Consider the following 21,518-nt stretch of genomic DNA (forward strand, 5'->3'; position numbering starts at 1 on the left):
ATTATACCTTTTGTTACAGTTATATGCCAGTCTTTGCAGCCTGTTGCAACCCCCCCCCCCCCACCACCCCATTTTCACTGGCTTGTTTCCTAATCTGCAGATCGAAGAGCTTACCTGTAATCTGTCACTGCTCTCGTCACTGTCCAGCAGTGCCTCGTCTGTGGAGAGCGTGGCCAACTCTGAGACTGGGAGCCCCCCATCCAAGAGAAAAGTTGTGACCAACTTGAAGGGAAATGCCAAGAAGGCTCTCCTGAAGTGGGTGCACCACACTGCAGGAAAGTGAGTTCCCCGTCAGTCATTCTGTTGCAGTAAATGAAAGTCAGTTGCTCACTGAACTTATTTTCAGCATCCAGTATTGAAGTTTGTTGTGTGTTTACTTCTCTCAACATTGTCTTATGTTCTGCCTCACTGAGTACGGCCTGAGTATGGCCACAGAGTCAGGAATGTCCTCCTTTCCTCTCTTTGTCCTAATTAGGGTGTACCGTAAGATAAGATGGTAAACTGAATGGTTAGTCTCTTTTTTTGCTGTATACAGTAGAAATGAGACTGGATTCTCAGCACTTTCACCATCAAGAAAATGGCACCATCTCTATCAGTATAGTAACTGACCATTCTAAAGCTTATATTATCTTTATCTTGCATGCAGCTGTGTCCAAAGGAAAAAGAGGAGATTTTGGTTCCAACCAGAATTAAGATAGGAGTCACCCTTTCTGTAGTCAAAGACAGATCTGACCAGGCTATGAGCATCTCACAGTACTGGAGCCCTGTGGGAGTCTGTATTCATGACTGTATTCAAGCTCTTGGACTGGAGCTTAGGAAGGGTAGGAAGTCCACTTGCACTAAAAACACGGTGAAAGGTGAAAACTGTGCCTGCAATGCTTGGTGATGCTAGGCTGATTGTCCATTCAAATCTGAGACTGGCATATTTCAGTTAACAGAAATGACTGCTGATGTGGGGTAAAGGAGAATTTCTGACGTTAGATCATGGATCTGCCGTGACTCCATTGAACAGTGCCACAGGCTCAAGTGGCTGAATGCTCTACTCCCCTACTCCGTATCCATCTGAGGTGACTGATGATATCCATCTTAGAATGCCTCAGTGTTGGGAAATTTTTCCAAAGGCTGCCTTTGGTTTTGGCTAAATATCCAAACTCCCCAGTAAACTGCCCATGTGTAAGACAAACTGGACTCTTCGATTCACAGGACACATCATTCTGCTGATCCTGATTAATGCAAAACACTCTTCTTGCCAATTAGCCTGTTCGGCTTTCTTGCTGTGACTTTAGACTTCGGTGTAAATAAATAACCGTATGGTTTTAATCAACAAATGTGGAGTCTGTCAGATTCACCTATTACAGCTTGAATAGGTTCTGCTGTAGATTCTAGAATCTAATGCCATTTCTAGAACACAGTCTCGTCTCTCAACAAGCAAAAAGCTGGAAAAATTTGGTGGGTCGGGCAGCATCTGTGGAGGGAAATGGACAGTTGATGTTTTGGGTTGATGCCATCATCTGGACTGAAAGATACAGAGGAGATAAGCCATTACAAAACCTTAGAGGGAAGCGATCGATGGTGGACGGGTTGGCAGGTGATAGGTGGATCCACATGAGGAGGGGAGACTGGAAATAACAACAGATGCTGAGAGATGATAGGCAGAGGCAACAAATGGGATCTTTTATTGTTCGCAAGATGAATACAGAGGGCAGATTGCGTGAGAGCCCTGCCACAGTGCCAGGTAGCATAAAGAGGGGAAACCGGAACCAGGTCTTCAGCATTGATAGTCCAATTCCTGTGCTAAAACAGAGATCATCTCTAAACTGAAACTGCTTCAATAAATTGTTCTTCTTAATTGCCAACATACTGTAGGTAAAAATGTGAATTTGATGCTGAATGGAATTGGTGGATCTCATGATACATTGGCAACTATGATTACAGTACTGTGCAAAAGTCTTGGGCACATATATATAGCTAGGGTGCCTAAGACCTTTGCACAGTACTGTATTTGTCAACCTGGAGCAGAGAGCAAATTTGTTAATACGGCGGCAGCAAATGATGTTTGGAGTGGTGAGGGTGGGGTGTGCCAAGGGTGAGTGCAGACACAGCCAGCCCTCAGACACCAGGCAAGGTGACTTGATTCCTAACAATTGGTTTATTGATCATTACAGAATGTCTTTCTGCTGCTTTCTGCTCCCTCCCCTCTCCCTTCCCCTTTTCCCTATCATGATTCCCTCCCTCCCTGCCTCTTTCCCACTCTTGGAGACCCACATCAGAATCAGGTTTATCATCTCTCACATATGGCATGAAATTAGTTTCTTTTCTGTGGCAGCAGTACAGTGCAATACATAAAATTACCTCAGTGCTGTACAAAAGTGTTAGGCACCCGCACTATTTATATGTGCCAAAAACTTTTGCACAGTCCTCTAAGTGAAGAGCAGGAGTGCAAGGGTTAATCTTTAGAGAGGATGATTATTTTGGAGATTCAATTGAGGGTAGGCAGAAGAATACAATGCAAAGGCATAGAATGCTATAAGTTTCAAAAATATATAAATAGTACAAGAAAAGGAATAATGAGTCACTGTGTATGGATTCAAGGACCATTTAGAGATCTGATGGTGGAGGAGAAATAGATGTTTGAGTATAGGTCATCAGTCTCCAGTACTGTCTCCCTAATGTTAGTAACAAGAACAAGGCGTGTCCCAGATGGTGAGCATTCTTAGTAATGGATGAGAGCTGGCCGAGTCTACAGCCCTCTGCAGCTGTGGAGGCCCTATGCATTGGAGTCTCCATACTAAGCACTGATACAACCAGTCAGGATGTTCTCCACTGTTCATCTAGAAATCTGCAAGAGCTTTTGGTGACGTATCAAATCTCCTCAAACTCCTAATGCAGTGGAGCCCCTGGTGTTCCGCCTTCATTACTGCATCAAAATGTTGGGCCCAGGATAGATCCTCTGCCATGTTGATAAGTAGGAGTCTGCTCACCGTTTCTACTGCTGAGCCCTCAATGAGGACTGGTGTGTGTCCTCCCGACCTCCCCTTCCTGAAGTCCACAATCAATTCCTTGGTCTTGTTAGAGTTGCGTACAAGGTTGTAGTTGCAACAACACTGAAGCAGCTGATTTATCTCATTCCTGTACGCTTCCTCATCGTCATCTGAGATTCTGCCAACAACTGTGGTGTCATTGGCAAATTTATTGATAGCATCTGAGCTGTGTCTCGCCACACAGTCATGAGTGTAGAGAGATAAAGCAGTGGGCTAAGTGGAAGCAAGGAATGAGAATCCTTTAGTGGTGCACGTCCTGCTGCGATGACCGCAACGCAGTAGAGTGGCACCCAAATGTGGTGAGTTCACACATTGCAAGAACGTGTTGGTTAGATCGAGAATGGGTCGGTTATGAGAGACCAGAATGCATCATCAGCAGTGGAGATGCAAGAGACTGCAGGTGCTGGGATCTGGAGCAAAAGCAAAATGCTGGAGGATCTCAGTGAGTCAGGCTGCGTCTGTGGAGGGAAATGGACAGTCAATATTTTGGGCCAAGGTCATTCATCTGGACTGGACAAAGTCTAGCCAACTCCAGATGAAGGGTCTCAACTTCAAAGGTCAGTGTTTCTCTCCACAAATGCAGTCTGGTCCACTGAGTTCCTCTTGTAGTTTGTTCTATTCTGTGCATCCATCCTGCTGTACTGATCTGCTCTGGAATGCAGTGAGGAGCCTAAGGCAGCTCCATGTTCTCTCCTGCTTCAGGCCCAGTGCCCCAATCTTCACAGGTTTTCTTCTTGTTGTTTTATATAATGCATTTATAACCTCTGCTTTTTTCCGTGAAGGCGTTTAGGCATTGAAGTGAAGGATTTTGGCCCGAGCTGGAGGAGTGGTGTTGCCTTTCATTCTGTTATTCACGCCATCCGTCCCGACTTGACCGACTTGGAAAGGGTCAGGAGCCAGTCAAACAGGGAAAACTTGGAAAGTGCTTTCACCATCGCTGAAACTCAGCTCGGGATTCCAAGACTCCTGGACCCTGAAGGTATTCGTCAATCGTCATTGGTTAGAGTTCAAGTTATTTATGTAATTTTGTAATTTTATCTGTTTTATTGGTGGTGGATAGTTCAGCGGAGACTCCCACTGTAGGAATCTATTATTATCCTACATGGCTTTCTCTCCTTGCCAGAGCTGAACTCTCAGAAATTCTGATTCTTTAATACTATTCGAAAAGATGAGTCCTGGCACTCTGCTGCACTTTGGAAAGGATTGTCTTTCTGATGGGACTTTGAGCAAAGCCCTGGCTGCCTCCCTCTTGATGGTAGAGGATCCTCTTTGTAGTATTTGAAGAAGAGGGACTGTGCTGTTATGTCTTGGCCAATGTTCTTTGCTCAGTCAACAAAATCAAGAAAAAAAATTCTCAAGGGCTAGTGAAGTGAAATTCCTGTGCCTGACAATTAACTGGCGAGCCTTCGTAAGGCATTTTGGCTCCTATCAGAGTGATGCGTGCAGTTGCAGATGTTACGTTTTAGGAAGGTGCAGAAGAGGGTCAGTGTTTAGAAACAAAGAGCTTCAGTTGTGTGGAACAATGGTGAAGCTGAGTTTTGTATTTGGAACAGGTGAGGTTTTGAGGAGATGGGGTCAACGTGGTTAAACAACTCATGGACACAGAACAGATAGAAATTGCTCCTTCCGGCAGAGGTCTGAGAATGAAGGCGATGGGCAAAACAACCAAAAGAGACATGAGGAAGATTATAAACACAAGAGATTCTGCAGATGCTGGAAATTCAGAATAACACACACAAAATGGTGAAGGAACTTGGCAGGTCAGTCAGCCTCTATGGAGAGTACTAAAGAGTTGACGTTTTAGGCCGAGACCCTTCATCAGGACTTTTGATGAGATCTGATGAATATCTGATAATAGACACTGCCTGATTCACCGAGTTGTTCCAGCCATTTGTGTGTGGGGAAGTTTATTGGCTGGTTTTCTCTCCAAGGGGTAATATTGGAGGCAGATTCAATTGATGTTCAAAAGGGAACTGGATAAGTATCTGAAATAGGAGAACTCATAGGCTTTGGGGAGGGGGAAGGGGAGTGAAACTATCATTTTACATAGAGCCAGTATGGACAATAAAGGCCAATTCGCCTCCTTCCCATTGTGCCTATTTTGATTCATTGAGAAATGTGGGAAGTTTTAAGTTGCAGAGAAAGTGGGAAAAACAAAAGAGGTCTTTGACAAAGTGAAAACCAGGAAAGTCTGAAGGACTTGGGTGTTGGTAGTGCTGGCTGAGAGAGGACAGGGGTGGTCTGTTTGGAGGAGGCAGCCAAGATCTGAAATCCCAGAAGACGACAGAGGATACAAAAGACCTGAGGGATAGGAGTGTGAGGTGGAAGAGCAGAAGGGTTGATTAGTTGGATCATGTGTCACCTTGGAAGATGAAGGCGCCAAACTTCAGGCTTATACTGGGCTTTGTTGGAGCTGTGTAGGAGGCCAAAGGTGGAGTGGTTGAGTGAGACTAGGACAAGAATAAAAGTGACAGGCCATTGGAAGCTCGGGGTCACACACATACACCCAACCGAGATGTTCTGTACTCGCCTCATTTGGTCTTCACTCTCCAAAGTATCACAGACCTTTTCCTGATTCCCTCTGCCCCCTCATGCATTCTCCACACTTAAAAATGTTGTTCCGTATCTAAGTTTTTCTTCCAATTCTGATGAAAGCTCATTGACCTGAAACATTCATTCTGTTCCCCACCCTCCCAGTAAGTTTAATTTCAAGAACTGAATACTTCCAGCGTCTTCTGTTTTTAATTTCCTCTCGCCTGGAAGTTTAGTTCAGATTTTTCCCATGTCATCTCTGTAATGAACTTCTGCTGAGGCTCTGCCAGGCTGCTGATAGCTTTGGAAACAGGAGGTCTTCATGACCCGTGTTCAGCAACACTCCTCCTCAGTAATGAGCCTTCATCCTGTCGGGTGTTATAATGTTCTCTTTCATGGATTTATTATTAGATACTGTCATACAGTTTTGTTGTCCCTGATGGAGGTTTTCTAATTATCTTTATTATTTTACTCAAGTAGCAGATTAAGAAATAGAACACATTACAACTCTGGTATTAACTCTTCATTCAGGCAAGTTTATATGATGTAGTTGGTAGAACAGCTGCCTCACAGTCTCAGCTATCCAGATTTAATCATATCACAAACAAGAGAAAATTTGCAGATGCTGGAAATCCAACATCACACACAAAACACTGGAGGAACTCAGCAGGCCAGGCAGCATCTATGGAAAAGAGTACAGTGCGGTCCTTCAAACTTTGACCTTATTCTTTCCCATAGAGGCTGCCTGTCCTGTTCAGTTCCTCCAGCATTTTGTGTGTGTTTCTCAGATTTAATCCTGACCCCTGGACCAGTCTGGATGGAGTTTGCATGTTCTCGCTGTGACTAAGTGGGTTTCCTCCAGGTATTTGCCCTTGCAGTTTCCAATTACCTGCAGCTGGGTGGTAAATTAGCCACTGTAAATTGCCCCAAGCGAGCACGAGGGTGGTAGAATTTAAGGGATGTTTTTAGGACGGTGGGGCCAACACAACAGGGTTGTTGAAAGAGGATGGTCATCTTGGCCCTGGTGCACCAAAGTGCCTTTCTCCATGCTGTCTGACTCTACTGAAACATAAAACTTCCATAAAATGTGTGTAGAAGGCCCTTCCATTTGCACGATGACCCTACAACTATGGCCAAGCCAGTGGTTTGTAAAGTTTTAATGTGATCTTGCTGCTCTTGTGTTCCTTGGCCAATAAAGACAAGCATCCTTCTTAACCACTTTGCTGATCGTTTTTAGGGATGTGGAGATGTACTCTGACATCGCTCTTTACTTTACATTTCTTCATATTTACCCTCCATTAACCGAGGGATCCGTGAACCCTAAGTTGGGAACCACTGCTCTAAACCTTTCCCATCCATACACCTGTCCAATTGACCTCTAACGGTGGTGAAAAGGTCTATTTCTGTGCTGTATGACTGTATGAAACTGCAAGAGAGTAAGAGATAATTGAGAAAAGGCCATATGCCATCTGTGTGCTTTTGGGTATTAGTAAAGCCACGTGCTTTCAGTCCCTGTCCTGCCATAAGATTTGTGTCATACCCCAGTGGCATGTCATCCTTCTACTCCTCAGCTGTAGGTGGAGACTTGTTAACCTTGCACTTGAAAAAGGTTGGCCCCTGATCTAGAAATGCACCATTACTTACATTGGTTGATTAGCTATATCATGCGTCACCTTGGAAGATGAAGGCACCAAACTTCAGGCTTACACTGGGCTTTGTTGGAGCTGTGTAGGAGGCCAAATGTGGAGTGGTTGAGTGAGACTAGGACAAGAATAAAAAGTGACAGGCCATTGGAAGCTTGGGGTCACACACATACACCCAACGCTTTTCAATACTTAATATTTAATTATCCTTCTTTGAAGCCAACGATGAGTTAAATGTTGGCTTCAAGGAAGGATAATTAAATATTAAGCATTGAATAGTGTATGGATCCAAAGGTTAAAACAGAACTTCTTATGCATGTTTATAGGGTGCTGGTGAGGCAATATCTGGTGTACTGTATTGGCTTTTGATCCAAGGAGTGATTTACTTACATTGGAGAAGTTTCACTAAGTTGATTCTTGGAGTGAAGTGGGTGGCGTGTGCCAAATGGTTGTGCATGTTGAAGAAGAATGAGAGAGAATCTTATGGAAACATAAGGAGAATTTTGAGGGGATTGTAGGCAAGCTGCTGAGAGACTGTTTCCTTTAGAAGGGGCATAGTTTTAGAATAAGGGGTCACCAGTATTTTTTTGCCTCTGATGGGTGTGAATCTTTGGAATTTTCTACCCCAGTGAGCTACAGAAAAGGAGTCATTGAATATCCTCAAGCTGGATGTAGTAAACCACAAGGGAGTTGAGAGATATGTGGAGAGAGTGGGTGAGCCAGTGGTCTTGGGGCCCAAGGTTTGGTCCGTCATGAACTTGCTGAAAGTTACAGCAGGCTGAAGGAGTTGATACTCTTGTTCTGGGTTTTGTATGTTCTTATGTAAGCCATTACATGAAACTGTAGCTTACCATCTCTTGCCACCTTCAATACCTCTTGCATGTCCCCGATTTCCATCACCCCACCACTGGCAGGCTGTCTCCCCAAACCTCACTGCTTCCCCACCTTTCCTCCTCTTTCAATCCACTTCCTTGACCTCATTTCTGTTCGCCTGTTCTGTAAGTGGTTTAATCACATCTTGTCTGAAGCGCTCTTGTGAAAAGCCGTGGGGTTTTGAAGCACACCACTGTTTGGTGCTATTAGGGGTGTGTACGTATTGCTCAGTTCTTTGAAGGAGCAGCTGAACCCTGTCTCCTAACTGAATGATGCTTTACAGATGTTGATGTCAGCAAACCAGATGAGAAGTCCATCATGACTTACGTAGCACAGTTCCTGAAGCAATATCCAGACCCACGGGGGGCTGAGCCTGAACCCGCAGAGGAAGAGGTGAGTCCTTTCCTATTTCTATTTGATCTTACTGTACAAGCACAGAGTAATACAGCAGAGGGAGGGTATGTGGCCTCTTTAGTCTGCACCAGCCAAGCCCCACTCCCTTCCTGTTCCCCATGGCCCTGAGGTTGTCCATCCTTCAGGAATTTACAGTATCTGTTTTCCATTGAAGGTTTCTGTCAATTTGACCGATCAAACTTTTGGCCGTTGGATACTAAATCACACAAGCATTTATTGCAAATCTAAGGGGGAAAAAGCTGCTGATACTTGAAAACCAAAATAAAAATAGAAAATGTTGGAAACATTCAGCAATTGTGGAGAGAGAAATAGTTTATATTTCAGACCTTTTTTCTCAGAGTGGAAAAACAAACATGTTTAAATTTGCAGAAAAGGGGAGAGGTGTTGAGACAATAAGGAATATGAATTATTGGGTCAACTGATGGAGGGTAATAAAGACTTCTTAATAGCAGGTGATTTGTTTGGACAAGATGTAAGCAGAGAGAGAGAACGGAGAAAATAAATCCCATCCGACCCCTTCTCTGGAACTTCAAATATTATTGTTTTCTAACATTTCTCAGATCAACGGCCTGAAATTATACCTTTTTTTCACTCTCCATGCCACCTGACTTGCAAAACATTCTTTTACTATTGCATGAGTACGCATTTTCTCATTACTTACTGGAGCAAAATGCTTCATGACCTTGGACACATCAATAAGATCTCCTCCTATCCTCCTTTGTTCTAACAGAGCACCTTCATCATCTCTAGGCTCTCCACATACCTGAATTCCTCCATTCCAGTTCTGATGAAAGTCTCCAGCTGAAATGTCAACTGCCTATTTTTCTGATCCACTGAGTTCCAGCAGTGGTGTGTTTGTTTTTGGCTGACAGTCTTCTGTGTGTCCACATTTTTCCATGGATCCTTATCCCAGTTATCACTTTTCCCTGGTACTGGCACCTGTGTCGTCATTGGTCAAGGCCCTCATACTGAAACTCTTTATTTCTCTACCTCTAGCTTCTTATTAAGATACTTTCTCAGAAGCATTAAGCTTTTTGCCACCTTGTCTATCCCAGTGTTCGGATACTTTGCCGTGTTAACTTGCATTTATAAAATCTATTTTTGGCATGGAAAGCATTGCAACACAACACTGCCCTAGTCAGCTGATGTTCTTTAGCTCTGTGAGTTCTTGCTTTTTTTTCCTACATGTTTGAATAATTTTTCAGAAAGCATGGATATTTAAAAAGTTTGATATTCTGAGAACACTGCAAAGCATGGGTCCTAATTGTAAATTCTCAGATGACTGCGTCGAGCTGTTTCTTATCTCTCCTTTCAAGTTGTCTTGACACTCCTGATGAATCTGTGTGTGAATGTTTCTCAGAGCCTGTCGTGGAATTGTATCCCTGCCCCTCACAACGTTCTGCAAAATTTCTTCTGGCTGACAGAAAGGTTATGTAAGATTGCAAGTTTGGGTCTGAGTTACTGTCCCCGTGGATACAGCTTGCTGTTGTTGTTTAGACTTGAATTCAGCAGCATCTCGCTGCCTCTCTTTCACTGTACAATTATTTCCATTCCATGCACCACCAGCGGGAGGGCAAACAGCTGCTGAGAGACGCGAAAGTTTGGCTGGAGCAGTTTGAAAGGGAGCTCACGCGGGCTCAGATGGTGGAAGGCGGGCTGCAGGAGAGTTATCAGGTGGGTTGATGTTATCTTTGTCGATTGTCATTTCTGAAATACGACTTTATCAGGCTCCTGCTGTGAGGCAGATCAGAATCAGGTTTACTGTCACCGGCATTTGTCGTGAAATTTGTTAATTTTGCGGTGACTGCAGGACATGAAAATATGGAAAAAAACTGTGAATTGTAATAAGTATATATATGTATAACAAATAGCCAGCTTAAGGAAGTAGTGCAAAAGCAGAAATAAAAAAGTGGTGAGGTAATGTTCATGGTTTCACTGTGCATTTTGAAATCGGATGGCAGAGGGGAAGAAGCTGTTCCTGACTCGCTGAGTGTGTATCTTCAGCCTTCTGTATGATGATAGCAAAGGGCATGTCCTGGGTGATGGGAGTCCTTAATAATAGACGTCTCCTTTTTAGAGGCACTGTTCCTTGAAGATCCCTTGGATACTACAGAGGTTAGTGCTTATGATGGAGCTGACTAATTTTACAGCTCTCTGCAGCTTACTATGATCCTGTGCAGTAGCACCCTACCCACCCCCCATACCGGCCAATGATGCAACCAGTTAGAATGCTCTCCACAGTACATCTGTAGAAATTTTCGAGTGTTTTAGGTGACATTCCAAATGTCTTCAATCTCCTAACGAAATGCTGTATTGCCACTGTCTCTGGCTGTATCGATATGTGGGACCAGGTTGGGTCCTCAGAGATATTAGCACCCAGGAACTCGAAATTGCTCACTCTCTCCACTTCTGATCCTTTTTTAAATTCTGTTTGTTTACAAAGCTGTCCTTTTTTTGAAATTGATTTCTGCTTGTGGTCTGCATTTGAACGGATTTTTGGGAAGACTGATTCGCATTTGTATTAATTGCCTACAACCCATATAATTCCTGAAAGATGTCCTATGTCCATCAATTCCAAATGAGGAGGAAGTTGAGAGGGACTAATTGAACTGTGTAGTTATGTGAGGCACAGGTTTGATATTGAGAAACAATTCCTCATAGCAGACGTCTGAGACAAGACAGTTGTGGTTCAGAATGGATCAGAGGACAATTTTTTTTCCACCTCGAGGCTGGTTGCAGTCTGGAATGTACTGCCTGAAAGGGTGGGGGAGGCAGATCAGTCAAAACTGGGACTGAGTATACTGTGGACTAGGTGCTGGCAACTGGGTTTGTATGGAAGGACACTCAATGGTTGTCATGGACACGGGGCCTGTTTCTGTGCTGTCTCACTTTATTATTTAATCAATCTCTTCAAGATGATGGATTGATCTGAACGTGAGGAGAGGATGAAAGTATTTCTTCTGTCAGAGAAATCTAAAGCTAGAGCGAATTCACTGGCCTTTAATTACACTAGGGCAGAGGGAATTTGGAACTCAGGCCCCAAAAGACAGCATGCTCTCCAGAGTCCAGAACGAGGCCTGACCCCATTGAAGCATATAAGTTTCTAACAGTGCTTGATGCGGTAAACGCAGAGTTGGTGACTTCTCTCACTTGTCTTAGAACCAGGAGTGATGAAAGCAAAATAAATAATGTGCTGGCTATTTAGGACAGGAATGATAAGAAATTTCTTCACCTGCAGGGCTGTGAATCTTTGCAGTTCTCCAGTCAAGGGGGGCAATGCAGGCCAGTCACTGGTTAATGGGAATCAATGGGTTTTTAACTTTTTTAAGGGAATCAAAGGGAATGCAGTTAGTCCAGGAATGTGGCACCTGGTAAAAGATTTAGGAAGGTCTTATTGAATGAGGCATGAGGGACTGAATTGCCAACTCCTGCATCTTTTTCATATTTTCTTAAAATACTGGGCATCAATTGCTTTCATCATGATGATTAACAGATTTTGGTTGGAATTAGTGCTGGTAAATGAAGCAGAGGTAGAGTCCTATCTTGACCTCGGAATGGTGGAGCAGGACCTAGGGATCAAATGGCCTCCTTTCTTTCCTTCCACTTCACTTTGGATGATATTGTTTCCATGCCACACAACTGTGGATGAGCCTCGTGGACAGACGGTCAGTATGAATCTTGCCATTTGAGTGTTGACAGGTTAAGTGACCATGGTAAGGGATGGAGCTGGTAGCAGAGTGATGATCAGGGAGGTGGAAGTGGTTAGGATTGGAGAAGCACAGTGGCTCGAAGGAGGCAAAATGGATTGGCATAGCATAGTGGGCTGAATGGCCTGGACAGTGATGTACTGTTCTGTGTCCAAGTCTAAAACTGCAATCCACATGAAAAATAACATGAAAGCCTTTTATTGGTCAAGCAAGATCAAGGTGGAGATTGACAGATATTTAAACCACAAGAAAGTCAAAGGCTACGGGAAGAGAGCAGGTTTCAATTTCTTGTATGTCAACATCTCTGAGGATCTAACCTGGGCCCAGCAGATTGATGCAGTTACAAAGAAGACATGACCATGGCTATATTTCATTAGAAGTTTAAGGAGACTTCTAATGTCACCAAAGACTCTTGAAAACATCTACGGATGTATTGTGGAGAGCATTCTAACTAATTCCATCACTGCCTGATATGGAGGGCCTACCATGGTTGGTGGGAAAGAGCTGCAGAAAGTTGTAAACTCAGCCAGCTCCATCGTGGGCACCACCCTCCCCAGCATCAAGGACATCTTCAAAACACAATGCTTCAAAAAAGGCAGATCCATCGTTAAGGATCACCATCTCCCAGGACTTGAGCTCTTCTCATTGCTGCCATCAATGAGGAGGTACAGAAGCCCGAAGACACACACTCAACATTTTAGGAACAGCTGCTTCCCCTCTTTCATCAAATTTCTGAATGGACAATGAACCCATGAACATTACCTCAGTGTTGTTTATTTTTTGCCCTTTCTGCACTACTTATTAATTTAATTTTTTAACATATTTCTGATTGTAATTCATAGTTTTTATTATTATGCTTTGCAATGTACTATGCTGCAAAAAAAGCAAATTTTATTACGTACATACGCTGGTGATGTTAAAACAGGTTCAGATTCTGAATCTGACTCCAAGGCTGTATTCACCTCTATCTTATCGAGCAGTACAGCCAATGGCCTGCTTCTGCTGTTCTTTCTTGTCCTCTGCCATATGCCATTTAGAATAAAGAAGGTGGGCAGTGCTAGGATACATCTTGAATAGTCAGGGAAAGGATGCTGACAAAATATTGGTGGTGGTGGACCTGTTCACGCAGGTACCTCAAGGGTATTTGGGTGCAGACAATAGATTCAGCAACCATGGTGAATTTGATAAGCGATCCCATTCCCACTCTGTGCTCAATCACTTGTAACGCAGGGAAGTGAGAACAGAGGGAGGGGTGGAGAGATGAGGGCGGCATAAGGTGTTGTACAGATCGAGGAGCACTTCAGCTCTGATTATGACTCCACTTTGACGATCTGCTAATGCCTCATGTCCAGTTAATAATTATGGAGCCTGCAAGTCTGAATTTCAAATGCTCCTCAGGCTGCCAAAGCTTGCAACTGTTTCACAGTAGATACCCATTTGTTGGTGTGGTATAAATGATAGCTCTAAGTAGATGTACACATCTGTTTCCACAGCTGTTTAAAACATTTCAAGGCCAGTATGAAATGAAAAAGAAGCACATCAAAGCACTAATTCAGCCTGCGCAGTCGCTGGAACAGCTCACGGTGAAACAATTGTGGGACAGAGTGACTGTCAGAGTAAGTCATGAGAGAGTGCATCTGTGAAGTTGCCGTGTTGTTGTGGGATTGTTTATTGACAGTAAATCTGATGCTGGTTGCCAACTAATTGCAATAAGGTCTTTGGCTTCCCTTTCTTAGCTAATGGATTGGCACATCGTGTTGGATAAATCACTTCCTGGTCCCCTTGGTGCCATTGGAGCCTGGCTGCATAGAGTGGAGGCTATTCTTGGAGAGGAAATCATAATTCAGCAGGCACATGACGAAACAGCCAATATCATCCACAGGAAGCTGGAGCAACACAAGGTGAGGCTGTGACAGGAATGGGCCACACCTCTGAGTGCTGGAATGGCTTCCTTCTGGAGCTCTGGCGGAGAACCCGCTCGAATTAATGACCGTTGATCACAGCATCTCATCCAACTCAAAGTCGTTCAAGAACTAAATCTCCCTAATCATGCAGCACAGAAACAGGCCCTTCAGCCCAACTTGTCCATGCTAGCCATCTATACGAGTCCCATTTGCCTGAACTTGGTCTTTATCCCTCTAAATCAGGGGTTCTAACTTGGGGATTCAAGGACCCCTTGCTTAATGGTATTGGTTCATAGTATAAAAATGGTTGGGAATCCCTGGACTAGATGGTTCTTATCCGTGTATCTGTCCCAATGTCTTTTAGATATTGCTATTGTACCTGGCTCAACTACCTCCTCTGGTAAGTGGTTCCATGTATGTATAACCCTCTATGTGAAGAAGTTGTTCCTCAGGCCCTTTTAAATCTTTCCCCTCTCACCTTAAACCTATGACCTTTCATTTTTGACTCCCTTTCCCCAGAGTTATTAAGGCTGTGTTCACTTTATCTGTGTCTTCATGATTTTATACACCTCTGTAAGGTCTCCTATGCTTGCCTGTTCCCAAGTGTTGTTAAAATCTACACGCAGCCCATTTCAATTGCAACGATAATCATATTTTTCTCTCTGAGGAATATCATGGGGAGTATAGAGGTTATGAGCAATTTTTTATTGACTTGGCCCTATCAGGTATTTTGGTTGTGTGCACAGGGAATCTAGAGTACTGTACCAAGTAGGAGTAGAAGGGCCGAGATGGCCTCTTTCCGTGCTGTAATGGTTATATGGTTATAAGTGCTGGGAATACTCTAACAGAGAAACCTGGGAGTCCAAGTGCCCAGTTCACTGACAGTGGCTGCACAAGTAGGCAGTGTGTTGACAAGGGAGTTTAGCATGCTGGCCTTCATCAGAGCACTGAGTTTGAGAGGAGCAGCGTTGGTATTGGTGCACAGTTTTGGTCACCTGTTTATCAAAAATATGTTGTCATGCTGGATAGGTTGCAGAAGAGATTTACGAGCATGTGCACTGGATGAGAGGGCCTGAGTATTAAGGGAGAAGTTGGCTGCTCTGGAACTTTATTCCCTCGAGTGCCAGAGCAGGAGGAGTGATCATCGAACTTTATAAAATTATGAGGGCTATGGATAAGGTGGGCAGTCCTAGCCTTTTCCCCGGGGGATTGGGAAGTCCAGATCTCATCGGCATAGATACAAGATAAGGCGGGAGAGATTTAATAGAGACCTACATAGTAACTTCTTTACAGAGAGAGTAGTGATCAAGAGTTGCCAGCAGAGGAGGTCAAGGCAAATATAATTACAACATAGCTACATGGAGAGGAGGGTCTCGGAGAGTTATGGGATACACTCGGGCACCTGGGACAGCAAGAAGGGTGCTGAGATTCAGTGATTCACATGGACCAGTTGGGTCAAAGGGCCTGTTTCTATGCTGTATTAATCTATAACTGTATCACTCTGAGTCCATTCTGTCGTTATCTGGTCACAAGAGCAGAATTACCTTCCCTCTGCAGTTCTAACACAACAATGAATTCATACTATATCATTTGCCCTTGTGATCTATCCCCGTGCTAACCAATCAACAGAAGCAACCAGCTGTTACTGTGAGCAAACTGGTCGATTGAAATTGGACTAACAAAATATTTCACTCAAAGAACGTTTATTGGTCACCTCACTGGCACCGAGTAATACAGTTCCTGTTGGGCTTTAACTCAAGTGAAGCTTTCTTGGGTAATATTAGAGTGTAATATTTTCACTTCCTTGGTGTGACTCTGCAAATGTTATTATAAATTAATTATTTCTGAAAAGCAGTTATCTTGTTGTGTAACAGAATGAGAGCCTAGAAACAGCAGTGAAATGAAGGACCAGTAAATCTGCTTGTGGTTGTGTGATACGAGGAATACTCCTCATAAGCATTTATGATCTCTTCCATGTTAGAAGGCAGACAGGTTTTTCACCTAATGCCTCGTCCAGAGAGTAGCACCTTTGACAGTATCTGTGAGGGCTGTGCATTTGAAGGCCTGGAGAGTGAATTGAATCTGTAGCCTTCTGACTGGGGGACGGGGTACCAATCCTGAGTCACAAATACCACCTTCTTAGTGGTGCCAGTGAGAAGCTGCCTCATGGAAACTGTCTGGGCTGACTTCAGAAGTCCAACAGAGACCTGACTATGCCCCTTGGTGGTTACCTGTCGTCTGCCCAGAGGAACTTCGTTTATCTTGAGTTTTCCTCTTCAGTTGATGCAGTTATGCTGTGCCAGGTGGTAAGAGGGGTTAGTGGTTAAGCCAGGACTAATCTGGGCCTACAGAGAGCAATCACACCTGAAATAGTTTATTCACATTGGTTGCGGTGGTGCAGAGGAGATTTATGATGATGTTATTGAAACTGAAAATTTACAGCTCTGGGGTGGGGAAGATGGATAGCCTGGGGTTACACAAACACAAGAAAGTCTGCTGATGCTGGATCTCCGAAGGACACACCCACACAGTGGTGGAGGAACTCGGCATCAGTGGAAAAGAGTAAACGTTTTTAATCGGGGCATGTGATGGAAACAGCATAACAAAGGGTCCTGATGAAGGGTCTCGCTCGAAACATAAACAGTTCACTCTTGTCCATAGTTGCTGCCCGGCCTGCCGAGTTCCTCCATTTTGTGTGTATTGCTATAGACTGGGGTTGTTTTCTTTGGAAGAGCAGAGACTTGGAGGGGGGAGGCAATGGGCATGAATAACATTATGGAGCACCTATTTCTGCTAGCAGAGGGGTCAAAAATGAATGGGGTTTGAAGGAAGATGAGAGAAGTCAGAGGATGGTGGAGATTTGGAACTCACTGAAGGCAGATACAACAGCACTTGGATGTGTACATAACTGTAGGTCTATTGATTACTGGAGGATCAGACTGTGTGGCCTTTTTTGACCAGTATAGGCACAGTGGACAAAACGACCACTTTCTATGTCATAGATTTTCTCTGATGCTGTGATTGGTAAGAAATGGTGGTTACTTCATCCTTTATATGGATTACTGAATGAATGTCCTGAGCTAACCTCAGTCATTCTCAGACGATGTGTATTTGTTTCTTCCCCCAGGATGTTATAAAAGCTTTAGAGAGTCATCATCAAATATTCCACCAGATCTACAGGGCAGGATCTGTGAATGGGATTCCCGTCCAGACTGATCAGCTGCAAGACATGGCAGAACGGTGAGCGGCAGAGTGGTTAGATTACTTCAGTGAAACTTCTGTCAGCTCAATGACTTAAAATTATAATTGTGACCTGGGTCTTTCTTGTGTGAATTTCACTGAACCTACCTGGGCAGTTATCAACAAAGATAAAGTGATGTAGTTTACATTTCCTTACTACACGGAATGAGGCCATTTGACCCATTGAGTCTATGCCAACCCTCCGAGCAATCCCTTCAGTTCCCCTCTCCCTGGCCCCTTCCCACACTCTGACCACAATGGAGACCCATATCACAATCAGGTCTATCTTCACTCACATGTCACAAATTTTTTTCTGTGGCAGTGGTACAGTGCAATACATAAAATAGAGTCATAAGGAGAGCTTTTGATACATTGGCCTTTGTAAATCAGAACACTGATTACTAGAGTTGGGATGAAGTTGTACAAGACATTTGTTTGTTTGTTATGTGCTGTATTCAACCTTCAAAGTACATTTATTATCAAAGTTTGAATTCCTCATACAACCTTGAGATTCATCTTCTAACAGGCAGCCTCGAAACAAAGAAACCCCAAAAAAAAAACATAAAGAAAGACTCTCAAATACCCAGTGTGCAGAGAAGAAAAAGCAAATCATGATGAACAATAAACAGGGAATAGTGTTCTGAACTGAAATCCGCAAAGACAGTCCTGTCCATGGATCCTTAGATCAGTGCAAGGCCAGACCCTCGCCTCAGGCCTCGATACCCTTACCTTTTCAATCTGGCCTGGCGCTTAAATCATCCAACTGTCAGGTTCAGTTGCTTTGGTACGCCTCCTCGATTCGGCCTGTATCTGACCTTTCCGATCCGGCCCAGTCCTTGTATCATCATCCAAACATCAGGTTCATTCGCTTTGATCCGTCCGTTCTGGGGCCTGGACCCCACCTCCTCGATTCGGCCCATACCCAACCTTTCCAATTCCTTTTCCAATAAAATTGATGCACCATCAATAACTCTCAGAGACAGGAAGTGAACGATAGGCTTTTATTAGCAGCAAAAAGAGAGCACGACATCTCGGAGACTGAGGGAGGGGCAGTGCCCCAATCGCCTTTATACCGGGGTCTGTGGGAGGAGCCACAGGAACAGTCAGCAGAGGGGCGTGTCCAGACAGGTATACATCGTTTACCACAGGTAGACAAAATTATGAGAGGTTAAGGTCAGGTGAATACATGTAGGCTTTTTCCCCTCAGGTTGTGTGATACTAGAACCAGAGATGACAGGTTTAGGATGAAAAGTGAAACGGTTCTGGGATTTTCTGATGTTTGCACAGATTGCCTTCCAAAGGCAAGAGGATGAATGCACAGCAGAACGTTCATCATTCTTGCTTGTTTAATGTCTTCATCAAGCAAATTTCAGATAATTACCACAAACCCACCATGGACTAGATGGGCCGATGGGTCTGTTTCTGTTCTGTAGTATATGGCTGTATGAGTTTATGCTTATCAAAGCCCCTCTGATTCCACCTACACCAGGTGTAATTTGCAGTAACCGATATATCTGCCAACCTGCATGTCTCTGGGAGGTCTTCAGCTGTCCATTGATTTTCGATGGTGACTGAGGCCTAGGCAAGGTTGTATGGAAGACCGGCAGTTGCCCAAGCTGCAAGACTCCCCTCTCCTCACCACCGATGTTGTCCGAGAGAAGGGCACTAGGCTACGGCTTGGCTGCCGGTGTCATCGCAGAACAATGTGTTGTTAAGTGCCTTGCTCAAGGACCACAACATGCTGCCTCAGCTAAGGCTCGAACTAGTGACCTTCAGATCACTAGACGAACGCCTTAACCACTTGGCCACGCTGGGAGGGAGAGGAAAGTGGATCACCTGGGAGGAGATACTGCAGGGACAGACAAAATGTGTAAACCCGCAAGGCAGGATTGAACCTGGGAATTGTGAGGCTGTAGCATTGTATTGCACTGTTGGTGATGTGAAATGTCACTCCCCATATATTAACAAGAAAAAAATCTGCAGATGCTGGAAATCTGAGCAACACACTCAAAATGCTAGAGAAACTCAGCAGGCCAGGCCACATCTAGGAAAAGAGTATAGTCGATGTTTCCTAGATGCTACCTGGCCGGCTGAGTTCCTCCAGCATTTTGTGTGCTTTACTCCCCATATACTGTCTGATCAGCTGAGTATTGAGTCTACGGTTTTTGGTCGCCCTATTAGAGGAAAGACTTATTAAAGTGGAGAGCATGCAGAAAAGATTTACCAGGATGCTGCCAGGACTTGGGGGCCTGTGTTACAAGGAGTGGGTGCCTGGAATGAGGGGGTTATCTGATAGAGGTATACAATATCATGAGTATCAAAGAGAGGAGGAAAGCACCAGGTCTTTTATTCCCAGTGAGGATGTGCTAAAAACAAGAGGTTTGGAATCAGAGGCAAGAGATTTAAAAGGGACGTCAGGAGCAAAGGGTGGTGCATTTGAATGAGCTTTTGGGACTCTTCAAGATCACTAAAAGCACATCAGACTAAAAAGTCGCAGGGTTGTGCTAAATATGCTGCAAAGGCATCAGCATGAATGAGTTTTGCAGGCAGAGTGAAACTTTGAACATGTTCAGCATCACCAGCCAGGATGTTGAGGCAATCATTGTTTCAAGTTCTTTCTTATTTTTATTTTTGTTAAGGTGTCAGTGCAGTCCCAAACAGTCACAGTGCAACCACACTGTTATCAGAGGTTTCTTTCGGACCCTCACCTAACATGTCTCTTTTAAATTCCAGCTTTAGTTTCATTACATCTGCATCCAAGCTCCACTTAACCAGACTGGATTTCCTTGAGTTAAAGTATCGTCTTCTGGCATTCCTGGTACTTGCTGAAAGCAAACTTAAATCATGGATCATCAAATACGGCAGGAGAGAATCCGTTCAACTTCTCTTACAAAATTATATTGTAAGGAATATTTCAGTGCAATCGTACTGTGGTGTGTTTTGTTGGCCCATATATACCGTGGACTGATTAATAACTGTGAAGCAATGAAAATTAAAAGAAATTTTAGATGATGTAGATCTAAGATAAAGCAGGAAATTCTGGGATTGCACAGCAGGTTCTGATGAAAGTTTTGACCTGACATGTTAAACCTGCTTCTTTTCTCACAGATGCTGCTTGACCCACTGAGTGTATCCCATTTTTTTTTTTTGCTTTTATTAATGGCTGTGCTGCTTGATTAGCAAATATGGATTAAGATCCCTCTGGATAATGATTTTGAAACCTTGGAATAAACTTGACATTAGTGTCTCCAAATTAGCCATATATCCTGCCAGATGGTTATTATAAACCCAGCTAGTTCACCAATAACTGGAGGGGTTGACAGGTTCTATGTGGTGGGCTCTTAATATCCACTCAACTGGCCAAGCTGAAGGCAGCGAGGGCTGGTTAACGATTGTCGTTCAGCCACTATCCACACCCAGTGCATAAAAAGCGAAATAATTCTGTTTACTTTTATCTGATGGTTATTTCTCATCACACTTGGATCTATAAAGATTTCCTTATAGTTGCCCGAGCTTCCTTTGCAGACTTTGACTACCCAGTGTATGGTTACACCTTCTTCAGCAGTCCCTCAGGGTCGAGGATCAGTCACTTGCTCTCCGGTCCTTACGGACTCTTAGATACCTGATGGGAGAACTGCTGACTCTCCCATGACTGGATTGGTTGGTGACTGGTGTGGTGGGCGGTGAGGTGGATATGCCTTCTGCCACTTAGAAGGGCTCTGGGTGCCCTGTGGGTTCAAGCTTCTCCAGCACCACCCTAAATAATCCAGGCCAGAGATTCCCAGCAGTCAGAGGGAATGTTTCATTTCTTCAAGGAGATCTCAGGCACATCGGTGAATCCTTTCCCATGTCTGCCTGGTAATCTCTTCCCATGACAAAGTGTGAATGGAGTGGCAGTTTAAGGACTCTGGTGCTGGGTATTCAGGAAGCCTTGGCCTGCCCAACATAGCTGAATGCAAATAATTAAGCCCTCAGTTTCAGGGAGAAAATGTCAGATTTATTTATCACATATACATGGAAACATACGGTGAAATGCGACATTCGCATTAACAACCAACACATCCAACGATGTGCTGGGGGCAGCCCGCGAGTGTTCTGGTGCCAATGTAGCATGTCCATCATGTTCAACGCAATAACAACACAACACAAGACACATCACTAAGA

The 21,518-nt window shown here is 44.0% G+C and overlaps 1 protein-coding gene across 12 annotated transcripts in view; it reads left to right on the forward strand.

The window, feature by feature from the left end:
• The window catches only part of syne1b (spectrin repeat containing, nuclear envelope 1b), a 543,459-nt gene that overhangs the window by 98,104 nt on the left and 423,837 nt on the right, over positions 1–21,518 (forward strand). For all 12 annotated transcript variants that reach the window (XM_059986320.1, XM_059986330.1, XM_059986328.1 and 9 more), the window contains 8 exons: positions 101–279; positions 3,824–4,020; positions 8,373–8,482; positions 10,070–10,177; positions 13,704–13,826; positions 13,947–14,111; positions 17,242–17,354; positions 20,088–20,256. In XM_059986320.1, the coding sequence (XP_059842303.1) occupies positions 101–279; positions 3,824–4,020; positions 8,373–8,482; positions 10,070–10,177; positions 13,704–13,826; positions 13,947–14,111; positions 17,242–17,354; positions 20,088–20,256 (1,164 nt within the window). The remainder of the gene's footprint in view (positions 1–100; positions 280–3,823; positions 4,021–8,372; positions 8,483–10,069; positions 10,178–13,703; positions 13,827–13,946; positions 14,112–17,241; positions 17,355–20,087; positions 20,257–21,518) is intronic.

The sequence above is a fragment of the Hypanus sabinus genome, chromosome 12 (assembly GCF_030144855.1).
Source record: "Hypanus sabinus isolate sHypSab1 chromosome 12, sHypSab1.hap1, whole genome shotgun sequence".
Taxonomy (NCBI): domain Eukaryota; kingdom Metazoa; phylum Chordata; class Chondrichthyes; order Myliobatiformes; family Dasyatidae; genus Hypanus; species Hypanus sabinus.